Source organism: Megalops cyprinoides, chromosome 9 (assembly GCF_013368585.1).
Source record: "Megalops cyprinoides isolate fMegCyp1 chromosome 9, fMegCyp1.pri, whole genome shotgun sequence".
NCBI classification, from domain to species: Eukaryota; Metazoa; Chordata; class Actinopteri; order Elopiformes; family Megalopidae; genus Megalops; species Megalops cyprinoides.
Window position 1 is genome coordinate 323,547 of NC_050591.1, and position 14,838 is coordinate 338,384.

General features: G+C 42.7%; 1 protein-coding gene across 1 annotated transcript in view; it reads right to left on the minus strand.

Moving 5' to 3' along the window:
• The window catches only part of ulk2 (unc-51 like autophagy activating kinase 2), a 49,347-nt gene that overhangs the window by 16,241 nt on the left and 18,268 nt on the right, over positions 1-14,838 (minus strand). The window contains exons 4-11 of the mRNA XM_036537181.1: positions 5,893-5,925; positions 4,658-4,694; positions 2,653-2,826; positions 1,693-1,766; positions 1,082-1,183; positions 914-972; positions 388-470; positions 56-106 (exon numbers count right to left, since the gene is read on the minus strand). Of these exons, the coding sequence (XP_036393074.1) occupies positions 56-106; positions 388-470; positions 914-972; positions 1,082-1,183; positions 1,693-1,766; positions 2,653-2,826; positions 4,658-4,694; positions 5,893-5,925 (613 nt within the window). The remainder of the gene's footprint in view (positions 1-55; positions 107-387; positions 471-913; positions 973-1,081; positions 1,184-1,692; positions 1,767-2,652; positions 2,827-4,657; positions 4,695-5,892; positions 5,926-14,838) is intronic.

The window sequence follows — 14,838 nt, forward strand, 5'->3', positions numbered from 1 at the left end:
GTGTTCATATTTCTAAAATATTATGCCCATACAACATTAGCTTCCTTTAACTTACATTTTTTAATCACTGATGCTGGCTCCAGGAAAGGATGGCTGAAAAATGTATCTGCAAATAACAAAAAAGACCGCAGGTTGCAATGTTATTGGTCAGAGCCAGACTTCACAATTCCAGTGAATAAGACAGTTAAGTCTGACTAAGAACGGAAGTTCTAACAAATGCCTGTGTGGCCCTGTCTCTGAGGTGAATGACCTTGAAAAAGTGAATAAACGTGACTGTGAACTGAAGTACTGACCGAAATCCATGTGGTTCTTCTGACTACTCGGTTATTTAAAGAGCAGTCTCTGAAGAAAATGACCTAAACGTGATGCATGAGTGAAAATACTGACCGAAGTCCATGCGGTCCTTCTGATTTCTCTGCAGGAGGCCCAAGAGGAGGTCACACAGGTGAGGTGAGGTTTCCCTAGGAATGCTGGGATAGCGAACACACAAACACAAATCTTAACCTTGGCTCTTAATTTAAATTAAACTGTGGAGCATACAGCTTGTGAATGAGACAGAGTTACATTTACACCAAAGCAGGCCTTCCATAGCCTGTGAAACAGGAGGAGCTACATTTACCCTAAACCATAGCTCTCACGTCCTGTGAACAAGAAGTAGTTACATTTAAATGAAAACAGCAGCTCAGCCCCAGGTGTATCAAATCTGTGGAGGCTGACCATTACAGTTTGACATTCAGTGTTTCCAGGGTGATAAGATAATACATATTCTTGTAAGATCAAATAAACCAAGCAAAATAAACACCATACTACCAGTATGTACATCTAACCATCTGGAGGTATAAGGGAACATGTAATGTAAGGGAACATTTAGAAATTATATCCAGGTATAGACAGGTTATATGCAGAAGGTTACCTGGGCACCAGAGTCTTGTTCTTCTCATAAAACATGCGCAGGTCCTGCGGGCTGTTTGCCTGTAATGAAACCACAGCAGCAGCTGAGAGCGGGTTCACCCACCAGTCATGTGATGCTGTGACATCATACATAGATCAGGTGTTCTGCCCAATGCACTGTCCCTCTCACCTGGAAGGGTGGCTTTCCTACGAGGCACTGGTACACTACTGTACCGATGCTCCACAAGTCGGCTTTGGCATCGTAGTTGTGCGACATGATCACTTCTGGGGCCTGGTGGGGTGTGTAATCGGTGCCAGTCAATGGGACAGGCAGAATACAGAGGTGGTAAAAAAAAAAACACCTTCTTAGCTCTTTCCTTATGTCTATTTATCTCTGTCTGTGTTTCTTTCTGTTTCAAATTCTAATTCAAATCCAACACATGCTTTATTGACATGACTGTTAAGATCACAATGTTGCCAAAGCAATTAACATCCAACACGTTGATAGAATTTCACTGAAAAAAACTATTAATAAGAATTTTACCAGGATTAGTAACAATAATTACAATGATAAAACGAAGAATAAGAATATAGATCATCCAAATAACGACATAAAAACTAAATAACTAAATACTAAATAAACAGCAAAAACAGTGCACTTTGGATTTTGCCCTATGTATGGGAGTATGTCTCTCCCTAGGTACTGGAACCACACTCTTCAAAATATGGGGAAATATTTTGTTCTTAAATTTGAGTATTGATCACAGTCTAATAGGATATGTTGCTCCCCCTCCCACTCACCATGTACATGGGAGAGCCGCACAGCGTGGCTGCCATCATGTTACTCTGGAGATACCGTGCGAAGCCGAAGTCAGCTGCAAGACACAAACAGACAGTGACCTCTCCCATCTGTTATTAATGCTAACATGTCATTAGCATGTGAGTGCTGCCACCCAAAACACTACTAGGCTGTATACAGGGCCTGCTATGCAGTGCTGATTGCGTGACAGCATATTGTGACCAATAATAGTCTGGTCCCAGTGTGTTTATGCTAGCCTGGACTCAGCTGTGTCTTGAGTGGCTGCTGTTTTCATGGCCTTTACATTTGCTCTGGGTCAGAACGGACTTCTACCTGTTCAATCTCTGATGATACTCAATGTAGTCAAAGCGGGCTGGATATAGGTAAGCGTGTTCATTGTGATGTCACAATAAACATGTGCAATTGATGTATGATGCATAATGTGTGATGACATTTTTGCTATAACATGCCCTCCATAAATAAGGAGTGCAGCAAGCAACGTGCTTGCTTTTTGTCTTATTGTGTTACTGAGATCAATTTAAGAGTAAAAGCCTTACAGAAGGTGGAGGTTACTGCCCTAATCAGCATGTGGGTGGAGAGCTCAGTCCAGCACGATTTTATGGAGTCCTCCAAAATTGGGAATAATGTGCAAATACAGTGAAGCCCTCTCTCCTGTACTGGGTTGCATTGACAGCTGCTATGTAGGGATGGAGCAAAGAGCAGCTGATCCCTGAAGTTGCTGAAACTGGATCAGGTATTCCCAGTGTTAGGGAGCTGGTTAGGGACAGTTCAGTTTAGGTAGTTCAGGCTAGCTAGGTATTCCCTGTATTTGTTTTGGGTAGGCATCAGTTGGTGGTACATCAGGGTAGCCCGTGCCGTGACACTGGGGTTAATGAGCAGAAACATAACCAGCTCTTGAGCAAGGCTGCTAGTGGAGGAATGGAGGAGGTGGTGGCAGTTACCAATTTTGATGCGGATCCCGTTGAGGCTGGACTTCTTGCGGCCCACATAGGACAGCAGGATGTTCTGGGGCTTCAAGTCGCGGTGGATGATGCCTTTACTGTTGAGGATGCGCATGGCCGCAGCAATCTGCTGCAGAAATACTCGCAGTGTGTCTTCCCTTAGTGTGCCTTTGGCTGTGGGGCGAGAGACAGACTGCTTTTAATACCCTTTGGACTATATTAACCAGACTCTCCACACAAATGATGACCAAACTCTGTTACCCAGGCTCCATTGGGAGCACAAATTCCCTCATGTATAATGCCTTAAGAGTGCATCACAGAGTCAATGCAATCAGCTATTGGATCTCCCTTGGCACCAGCTGAAGTGCATTAAGAAATGACTAATAATAGATATGCACTTATACTACAGAGGAAAAGCATCTTAACTAAAACCAAAACACATTAATCTGCCACTGCGGCCGACAGGCTTTCTTTCTCAAGCAGGGGAATCTACTCAAATAATGGGTTGATCTCTCCTCCTAGTTAATAAAGCTTTGGCGGATAATGCGTAAAAATCTCAGAAGTGTTAGTGGCTTGAGTGATCAAGAAATGGGAGTGTGCAATGTCCAGAACTGTACTACCACTACACCAACACACCAAGCACATTACACCAACACTACATCAGCACTACATGAGTGTCATTAATATTGCACCAATGCAGGATATTGGTGGACTGAGCTGGTGGCAATAACCCTACACTAACCCTTTGAACTGGTGGTAATAACCCTAGACTAACCCTCTCAGCTGGTGGTAATAACCCTACACTAACCCTCTGAGCTGGTGGTGATAACCCTACACCAACCCTCTGAGCTGGTGGTGATAACCCTATATTTTCCCATTGAAAAGGTCAACCAAGCTACTATGAACACAATGAATCTTATGTGACCACCAACTCACCCACCCCCCTCACTGGCTGGCCTGATTGTGCAACTCTCCTTCTGTTGTGCAACGCGAGCCCAGCAGAGCTAAGGGTCAGTGGCTGGGACATGCTGTTCCATGCCTTGTGACACTACACCTTTCCCCTGTACACCTGGTGGAGCTGTGGCACTGATAAGGGCTCGCTGGGTGAGGGCAGAGTCCAGCACTCTGGCCACTGCACTCCAAGCCGTTTCACTCTGCTGAAACTGACACATGACCCAGTTCTATAGCTGGTGATGAATTATTTCAGTAGGTAAGGCACCTTCAGAAGAATGTGGGGTCTGGGGGAGAGTCGGGTGGGGGGAAGAGGGCGTGCCACAGCTGAGGGTGTGGCAAACCTGAAAGTGTAATTCTTTACCCACAATGCCATGCTGTTTTCACTACTCATACACTAAGTGCCATAACATTGGCAGGAAATTATACCAAACCTAAAAAAATTGCCTCTGAAGAGCGAGATATAATGGCTGCATTTTCATGTCATAGAGGACCCATATGGGACCCAAAAGGGTCAAAACATGACCACTCCACACCAAAAAAGATTTACCTAGACACGATTAAAGAGATGCATGCTGGGAAATGCACTCATCAATCATTTAAACCCTGCTACTGAGCTCAATATCAGATATTACTAAATATATAGGATGGTGGGTGTTGTTCTCCTCAAGATGGAGGTATAACTCTGACAAATAGGGCTGGATCCTGCCCAGGGACAGCAGATGCAAATTAGCTACAGAGCTAAATCTGGTGTGTCGTGTGCACAGTCCCAGTTAAATAAACTAATAAACTAAAACTTAACTAAAACCTCGTCATGGAGGCACAGAAATACGGACTGTCACATTTAGCACACAGAGCAACCTGCGGGGAGCAGGGTAGGGCGACCTGTGATTGGGGCTCTAGAAATCAGAGGCCACCAAAGTTCCACTCAGACCTAATGAATACAATATCACCTCTCTGGGCACTGATTGTGACAAATGGGCTAGACTCACTCTTCACATCAACAAAAAAATTACAGTGCAATAAAAACGTGTAGTTTTTTTCTTGTCCTTACCTTGCAAGTAGTCAGCCAGGTCACCTCCATTGCAGTACTACGGGGAGACAAACCGCACCATGAGCCGGGAGAAGTTAGACACATCACACCCATAATTCATCTTTTTACTCTGTCTCGCATGCACGTGTCGACAGTCAGTTCCGATGCCGTGAGACATTATCAGCTGGCCGTGTGATTTATCTCGCGAGAGACATGGCACAGAGCTGCTCGAGCTAGGTCTGTGATCATGCTCAGATAAACTCCCTCAGGACTCCCTTAAAGGTTAACTGCCAATTACTGGCTCATTTGCAGGTCTTCTGTAGGAGACTCTACTAATTGACGAAAATGCGGAGAATGCTCCTAGAAATTACTTGTAAAACTAAGAAATACTCTGTGGATCAACAGGAATACTCTGTCTTAATTCACTGTCATGTTCTCTCATATAGTCTGTGTGGACCTAACTGCTTTTACATGAACTGTGTTTTAATAAGAAAAATGTGCAGTTGACAGAATTGATGGATCATTAATTTTTATCCCTGCAGTATTGTCTGCATGCATGAGCATGTCTCTATGTATGTTGTTATGTGTGTTGCATAGTGTGGGAGAGCAGGTCCATGTTTCTGCAGGTACATGTAGGAGGCAGAAGAACCAAACCAAATGGCCTCACACTCCCAGACCGCACTCAGTGTGTGTGTATGTGCATGCTTGCATACTTGTCTTCATCAATAGTACAGTACTCCCCAATATTCATTGTGGGGATTATCTGACAGGCGAGTTTGCTGAATTTTGAGTTCTGGGAATTCAAGGCAACGCAGCAGAACCTGATCCACTTTCTTTAGAACTCTGCCTTTATCAAGACATGCCACAGTGACACAGCCCTCTTGCTCTACACCGGCAGAGAGGCAAAACATGGCCTATCGTGACATATCACCCGCACCTGGCTGTGCTTCCTGAGAGCACCTGGCCCAAAGGGTTATCTTATATGCATGCAAGAAGATCATGCTCAAAAACAGCCTGAGCAAACAAGGTTTTTTAAGTCTTTTTTGAGAAGAGGCTTCCTTGAATGTGTATTTTTAGCAGGACCTCTTGGAGAGGTTGTCTGTGTTCCTGTTTTCTCTCGCGTTGAGCAATGTGGCAATCTGGCACTGTATGGAGCACATGTGACTGTGGTGGAAACGGACACCGATGGCCAACTGCTGAGGGGGGTGAGGGGAGCTCTGGGAAATGCACATGCTGATATCAGACAGCCATCTTACCTCCATGACCAGGAACACTGAGTTTGGCGTTTCCTGGAACAGAAATCAGACAGACAACAGTTATAATGCTCAAATTTCACACTGGGCCATCCATCAGTTTAAAGACTGAATCCAACAGATGTAAAAAACAAAGACAAATAAAAAATGACACCCAGTGCTGCTGTGTCATGAGATTCTGTCCAAACTATAATCACAGAAAGATACTGATCTGGTTTTCAGGTCTGCTGGGACAAGCCATGTTTTGATAATGCCTGCCATTCAGCCTTTGTGTTGAGCAGCTGTCAGCCTGGGAGTGGGCCTTCCTCCCCAGCCCAGCCACTGAGCCCAGCCTTGAATTTCTGCCACCCTGGTTCTGCTCAGGTGTGCAGTTCTTCTCACCAGAACAGAATGGAACTCCCTCATCACGTGACTAGAACTCACAGCCTCGTGTCAATCAGTCCACTGCCTGGATGCCTGGAACAGACGCCATAAACCCAAATACCAGTAGGCTGTGCAGTGATAAGGGGGCTTTGCTTGTGTTTTTTCTCCAGTGACACTTGAAAAAAGGGTAACATCAAGGGGAATATCTCTGCTTAATTCACTGGTTCCTGTAAATAGTTATCAGGATGCACCTGAATCTGCATCTCCATCTGAAACTAAGACATGCTACCTGCTGGGCTACAGCAAGGTGGGACTTTTTTACATCACATTACATTATTTTCATTTAGCAGACACTCTTATCCAGAGCGACTTACATAGGCTACAATTTTTACATGTTATCCATTTATACAACTGGATATTTACAAAAGCAATTCTGTGTTAAGTACCTCGCCCAAGGGTACAACAGCAGTGCCCCAACGGGGAATATAACAAGCAACCTTTTGAGCCCTGCTCCCTATCACTGCACTACACTGCTGCCTTCAGTTTTAATTCTTGTAGATAAAAAAACACAATTCAATGCATATCTGGGGCCCGTGTAAAATGAAATGTACAGCTCCTGCTCTTCTCGAGCTACGCCACCTCTGCCAGTCGGCTGGCCTCCCTTCTCAGCCCCCATCTATTCAACTTCCTGTCACTCAGCTGCAGCTCTTCCCAGATTGGTCACACCCACCTCCCCCAACAGGGCTGCACTCAGGGCTGTAGGCTGATATGGTAAAGGGATCTACAATAGGGGTGTGCGATATTGCAAATTTTTTTACCGATCCGATACCAAGTAAATACAGGGCCAGTGTTGCTGATACCGATACTTTGTACTTAAACAAGCAGCTTATGTGCTTTCATGTAGGGGCAAGCAGTGTGTCATCATATGTTAATACATATATCTGAATACATTTTCTGACCACTAAATGAGTTTGTGATTTTTGCTTTCCACTGTTAATTAATTATGTGCATGTTAAAACCCAGAACAGATTTTAAGCAAATTTAGGCAAATAAAAAATATATTTTTATGTACATAAAATCTGCACAAAAGAAAAATCAATATTGAAAATTTACATTCCTTTTCCCTTCAGTCTGAGGTTTTTGTTCAGAAAGAACTATATAATAAAAAAACAATTTTTCCCTTTATTTACACTTCTCTGAGTTTTTTTAAGAACAAAGTGCACAAAACTATTACTAGGCAAGAAATCTTTAAAAAAGTCAAATTCTTCCTTCCCAGTTAGAGGTTTTGTTCAAAAACAAAAATATAATAACATTGCACTTCTTCTCTGCCTTTTTTGAAAAAATAAACAAAGTTATTAAAGTTACAAAGTTAAACATGTACAACTTAAATTCCTCTTTTTCAATTAGACTTTGTATTCAGTTTTTGTTCAGAAACAATATCATAACAAAATAATTTCTTCTCTAGTTTTTATAAACAAAGTGCACACAAATGTTTGAGAAAAATAAAGTAAATAAGATGCAAATATATCTGTATGTAGATATATCTATATAGATATATCTAAATGTAGCCTAAATACATCCCAGTGCCCCTTTGACAGTTAACACTAAAGGATTATTATATTCTGCCATTTTCATATTTCAGGTTTAAAATATTTTTTACTTCCAGTGAAATAATTCATTTAGATAACGCATTGTAACGAGCTGACTGTGTTATTTGAATGTCTTAATATGGTCTATATTTAATCAGTCTGCTAAAGTAACAACTATGATGACTAGTATCACTTTGAAAACTGAAGATCCGATCTGACTAAAATATTAGTTTCACTGCTGTGTGGGAACTACCTGGATATTCTTTGACTCGCAGAAAAGATTCTGCCAGTGACTTTTGTCTCTGTGCCGGCAGAGGTCTGCCTGGGGGATTTCTCTCCTCCTCTCGTCTTTTTTGTTGCAACTCGACATTCTCTTTTTCGTGATTTTTTATATGTTTGTATAAATTGGTGGTGTTGCCACAGTAACGAAGAACTCTCTTACACACATCACAATTTGCAATATTTTCATTTTCGCTTGTAAAATAACTCCAAACAGTGCTCCTCTTTCTCTCTGCCATGCTCTCGCTCAGTGCAACTAACAGTGTTTGCTAGGCGCTGCTGAGTCACATGACAGCAAAACAGTAGAGCAGGGAGGGGAGGGGGAGCAGAGTGAGCAGGCAAGACGTAAAGGGAGCTGTGCTTTACACACGTGTCTACTTTTTGATGAAATGGGAGTAACGTACTGAACGTAGAAGAGAAACTGGAACAAAAGAATCGATCTCATCACGCTAGTATCGATCCGATAATGATACCAGCGTTGATATTGATACTATCGATATTTGGATCGCTCCGCCCACCCCAATCTACAATCAATTCTGCATGAGCCGGAGAGGGCAAGAGGCGGGCTGCTGACAGCACCACTCCTTCCAGCAGAATTACATAACAGGACACACTGCGGGAGGGGGATTTCAGCCCTCACCATACCCCATGGGTGGAGTGGTGGATACCTTATCATCCCAGCTGACAACCCTCTGTCCCTGTCCCCTGCCCCCCTCCTCCCCCTCGGCCTCAGATTTGGCTGAGCCGAAAGGGGCTGTAATGTTCCTCAGCGTTGACGGCTGCTGGTTTCTATCACTTATTTACATTACATTACATTCTTTTAGCAGACGCTCTTATCCAGCACGACTTCCAGCACAAAAGAATGTATGTGTAACCATTAAAGTTTTATGAGCAACAGTGTCAGACCAGGCTAACACTCCCAGGCCAGTGAGTGTGAGCATAACACTATTCAAGCCCTACTCTAATCTATTTTATGCAACCTGACGAGACAATGGAAGCCAAGTATACTGCCAATCAACAAAATCCAAAACACCATACAACACCTAAATAAACAGCAAGTGCTACAAGTAGCAAGTGTTAGGGAGCAGGGATTGAGATGGAATTGAGGTGTTTCCATCAAGTTGTGCATCTCATGACGTCACATGTTGCCAGGAGAGTAGACCTGGTGAAATGTACACGGCCCATCTAATGGTGTGCCCATGATGTCCCGCTGAAGATAAGTTCCCGCTGTTCCATCTAAACTCCCACCTATGCTACTTTGCTGTGGAAAAGCAAGCAAAAGCTCAGACATTCCCACTAACCTCCTGTCATGGTGCAGCTAAATTCCCACTAACGACCTGTCTGTGCTGCCCAAGTGCAGCTAAATCCCTGCTAACCTCCTGTCTCTGCTGCCACAGTGCAGCTAAATTGCTGCTAACCTCCTGTCTCTGCTGCCCCAGTGCAGCTAAATCCCTGCTAACCTCATTAGTGCTAGCTCTTTATGGATAAACATCCAGGAAGCTCTAAGAACATAAGACGAGAACAGGCTATTCAGCCCAACTAAGCTCGCCATTTCTTAATTAAAGAGTATCCAAAACTGCATGAAGTCTAGACTTGAACACAGCAAGGGTCTCTGTGTAAAATAATATTTCCTTATATCAGTGTGGAATTTACTCTTAACTTGTTTCCATTTAGGTCCTCTTGTTTTACAGACTGAACTCACCCTAAAAAATCTATTATAGTTAACCTTATTGAGTCCTTTTATAAATTTAAATTTAATTTTATAAAAATTAAATCACCCCTAAGCCTCCTCTCGCTTAATCTAAATATGTTAAGTAACTTGAGTCTTTCCTTGTAGCTTTTATATTTCATGCCAGGAAACCCCCAAAGTCCAGTTTGTTTGACTAATGTGATCGCTCTGTACTGTGCCCGGGCAAGGTACGCTGAACCGTGCCCGGGCCCGCTGGAAGAGGTGGGCTCGGGCACAGTTCAGTTGGACTCAGGCACGGTACGCATCAGTGTGATCGCTAACCGTGCCCGAGCATGGAACTCGAACAAGATGTCAATGACGCGACTGTCCCATTTAACAAATATATCCGTTATAGCAACAGTTAGCTGGATATCTGTTGGTTACACGCCCAGTCATAATAATTCCTTTAAACCATCATTTGATTAGCCAGCTGACTTCCTTAAATATAACAAGCTGGCAACCTCCAAAATTCGATTGGTTAGTTCTGTAGATCTATACCTAAAAATAACTCTGTGGATCCCCACATTAGCTTGATTAATTGCAAGTGAAATAAAAGTAACCATACTTTACGTGGCGATGCAAGCATTGCTGTTGTCAGGGGCTTAGTCAGAGTATCACAAAGGAAGCAGCCAACCTGTTTAAGTAGCTAGTCTTCAACAATCGTTCAGATAGGTAACCTGTTAGCTAACTAGCTATATTTGACAAATCCATCGCTAGATAGCTAACATTAGCTCCCCAGCCAGTTAGTATCGATTATGCAACGCAGCAATTTTCAGTTAATCGTGCTGCATGTATAAGAGCATTTTTACAGAGGCAGCTGACGTTGAGGGAGGAATCTGGAGCTGCTTTATTCGCAGACTACAATTCACGTTCATCAATAAGGTGAGAACCAGACCCATTATTAACCCAAATATTCAAATGAATTGAAAAGTGTACTATCCAAGCAGTAATAGAAAATGCTTGTTGTTATAATGATGACAGTAGCGCACACACAAGTAGTAGCCCTAACTGGTTAACATTAGCTAATATTATTGTGATTAGGCTACTGTAATCTGACACAAAATATTGGTCTGTCTCTTAGCATAATGACTGAAACGTCAACGTCAAAACGTAAAAATCTTATATGTGCAGCACGATTAAATGAAAATCGCTTTGTTGCATAATCGATAAATCTCTAAGGCATGTGAGAGGGCCGTGTGTCACTCCAAATAAGCCACAAAGTAAGTAAAATCATGAACTCCATTGTGCTGTCCTCCCACTCTCAGGATCGTGGGCCAACTTGTCCTGCAATGGCACAAAACCGTTGGTCACTGCAATCTCTGGAGATGCCCCCCCTCTTGGAATTGTGTGCCCCTTTCTACGCTTACGCCCTACTGTAACCCAGCTCTCTCGCCCTATCTGGTCTGTATCTTCCCCCCTACCCGGCTTGGGTGAGCACACTATCTCTCTATAGGGCGTACTAATCAGTTCCTGGAACTCTAACAATTCAGGATTACTGTGGAGTCCAGCTAGTTGGGTCTCAAGATCAAGAATCTTGTTCTCTAAGTGCTCAACAAGTCGGCAACGGTCGCAGATGAACTCATCCTGGAGGTCTCCCTCCAGAAATCCGATCATCTGGCAACTCTCACACAGTTTTGGCCACATTCTTTTTCCCCTGAAACGCTTTACCTAAATAAAGATTTACTGCCGAGACACAATTACCAGCTAAAAAAAGTGCTAAAAGCACCGAGGTGGCTTAGAACAGTCAAAGGCAGAAATCAAATACGAGAAATGCCACTTAGCCTGAATACAATAAAACTATGTTTACAGTTCAGCAGACGCGCTAACACAACCAGAATCAGAATATCCTAAAATCTGACGCTGAAGATCAGTAGAAAAAATTAAACAAGCGAACCGGCTAGCTAGCTGAACTACCCGACTAGCTAGCTAAAGTGTGCTGCTTAAATATTTAAAGATTTGCTCCTGAGAGGGTGAAAAACCACAAAAAACCTCTCGTCAGCTAGAGCTGAATTAGCTGCGTTTGCCAACGAGCTAACTCGTTGGATAACGCTTCGACGGAGGAAAAAAGTGGAAATTTCCCTCTCTGTCCCCTAATGGCAACAAAAGATTCAACTTTAGGAGCAGATCAGACCTACCTTATTTAACAGCTAGGTAAATAGCCCTAATTTTCATTTTTATCCTATTGAATGTAATAGGACAGAGACCACTCCACAAACACAGCAGGAACTCGTCCAGGCTAGAGCAATCGAGCAAGAGCAAGCGCAGTACTGATTCACTGTGGAGGAATACCCGCTTACCTCACAGCCACACAGCTTCACTGTTTATCCAGCCGAGCCAGATACCTTTCACCTTAAACAAAAAATCCACATGCTCTGTTTTCAAGCACCTCTGAGGGGAACACTATCATGGAACACTGTCATGACATTTAAGATGTTGTGTTACAAGGGCTGCAACTAACAACTATTTTGATAGTCAAATAGTCTCGATTATTGGAAAGAATAATCGACTATTCAGATTATGAATTGCACAATTACGCAATGGCTCTTATTTATCTATTGGCTTTTAAATTTAGCTTGAGGTTGTTTTAGGCATATGCTAACTAACAATAAAGACAATGAAAATGAGAAATTTCAAAACATTCAAAAATACGTCTTTTAATGAATGCTTACTAGGACTAATTCAGTGAGGGCAGTTGCTTGCTGGGGAGTACAAGTCTGCTTCCTTTGAAGAAAGCCATCCATAGTAGCATTACGAGATCCAACAAACTCATAACTCGTTCAAATTAATTTCAATGCAACCCACATTGGGCACGCACACACGAGTTGTAGAAATCTTTCGCGATTTAGAAAGTATCAAATTCTCCAGTGTTCTCTAACTATCCAGCCATAAACGTCGCCATGACAATGATGCAACGTTTAAGCGGAGAATTTTTAAATAGCAGATGGGCTCTGGTTTAACAAAGTTAGGGCACATTTGGAATGCGAACAGGATCGTTGTGAATAATAGGTTATTATTTGCTACACTATATGTTCAATGTCATTAATAATTTATTGATCAAGAGAAAATGTATTTCAAAATAGAAAATGTTACAGCTCATAACGTGAAGTAAAATGGCTTTTAACATTAACATTCGCTATGCTAGCCAGCTTACTAACTTAATGAGATGAGTCTTCATCATCCAGAAAGCCTAATGTGCCATCTCTTCAGATGCTTGAGCATAACTGATGTGCTCCCATTCCAGGCAAGGTCAGATTTGCAAATGCAGTTCATAACCTTCATGGCAGAGTTAATAACCCTTTCGTGCGTACGGTCACACAAAAAAATCGGTGCGATTAGAAAACTAGATTGGAAAAATTCTAGCTAATTTTAGTTTTGAGGAAATAGCGATTTAACGTTAAAAATATAGCAGAAGCTAACTGAAAACTATGAGAAGCTTAATAACGCTAATGAAAACATGTACCATCCAGTACTCCAGTAAAGCAATGTAGCTTAGGCTACATGTCTGAGCATTCCGAGTCAGCACGAAAAACACACGCGATCACGTCACCAACCAATCGACAATTACATTTGTTGGCAACAACATCATCCTTAAATATGCAGATGACATGACCATCCTCGGCCTCATCAAGGGTGGGGAGGAGTCATTATACAGGGAACAGGTTAACAAAATCATTATCTATCGAGAGGACAACGACCTTGTTTTCAACATAGAGAAAACCAGAGAACTCATTCTGGACTTCAGGAGGAGAGCCCCCCTCTGCAGCCTCTCACCATCAAACGGACTGAGGTGGAGTGAGCTGACAGTCACAAGTTTCTAGGCCTTCGTGTGTCAAAAAACCTGAGCTGGGCCATAAACACCATGACAACAGTGAAAAAAGCACAGCAGCGGCTCTACTTCATAAGGCTGCTGAGGAAACCCGGACTCAGACGTCAGCCCCTCATCCAGGCCTACAAAGGCCTCGTTGAGAGTGTTCTCACCAGCGGCATCACTGTGTGTGGAAATACCACCCAGGCTGAGAGGAAGTCTCTTCAACGAGTCATCAAGACTGCAGAGAGGATCATTGGCACTGACCTCCCCTCCACGGACACACTCTACACACAGCGCTGCAGGAGAAAAGCACAGAGTATCCTCAGCGATTGTCACCATCCAGGGTAAAACCTGAGACACCACAGGCCAGAGAGCACCACCACTCACAAGACACGCTTCCACAACAGCCTTTTTCCAGCAATTGTCAGACTGATTGCTAAGGACATTAAGGGGGGAAGGAAATACCACTCCCCCCACCTTACTCACACCATGGACAATTAACTCCTCAACCACTTGCACCTCACAGACAGTATTTCTTGAATACTCAACTACCTCACCCCCTCCCACCCTCCGAGTCTCTGTCAGACGGAGTGTCCCCAGTCCATTGTTCTTTTCCATTGTTTTTTGTCTTGGTTTGTGCAATATTCCTCAATTCAAGTAGTGCAATAATTTAATCTATTTTTTCCCCTGCAATAATTCATAGTGTGTATTTGTATATAATGTGTACTCTTTTTTATATATACAGGTCTTTCTTTTTTTATAACTTATTTCATATTTTGCTGCTATTTTTTGTTTAAGTTGCCTTTCTTTGTCTGTTGTTTTACAAAAAGCTGCCTCAGGGAGCCACACACAAAAAATTCCAATGCACCTGTACTGTCCTGTACCTGTGCAAATGGCAATACAATCTCTTAAATCTTGAACTAATTTGGTCATCAATTTTAGTCGAAGTTTTCTTCGTTGCACCCCTATGTGTAACACTAAGGTGAAACAATATGAACACATGAACAAGTACTGTAGAAACAACTTTTTTAAAAACTAAGAAAATGTCCCCATTTCACATAACTACTGGACTTTAAACTCACAGCAGAGTCAGCTGGCAGGAACATTACTATTTTAACCCATAAATATACATTAGTGCACGCATGCGCGTACACACACACACACACACTTCTATTATCTGG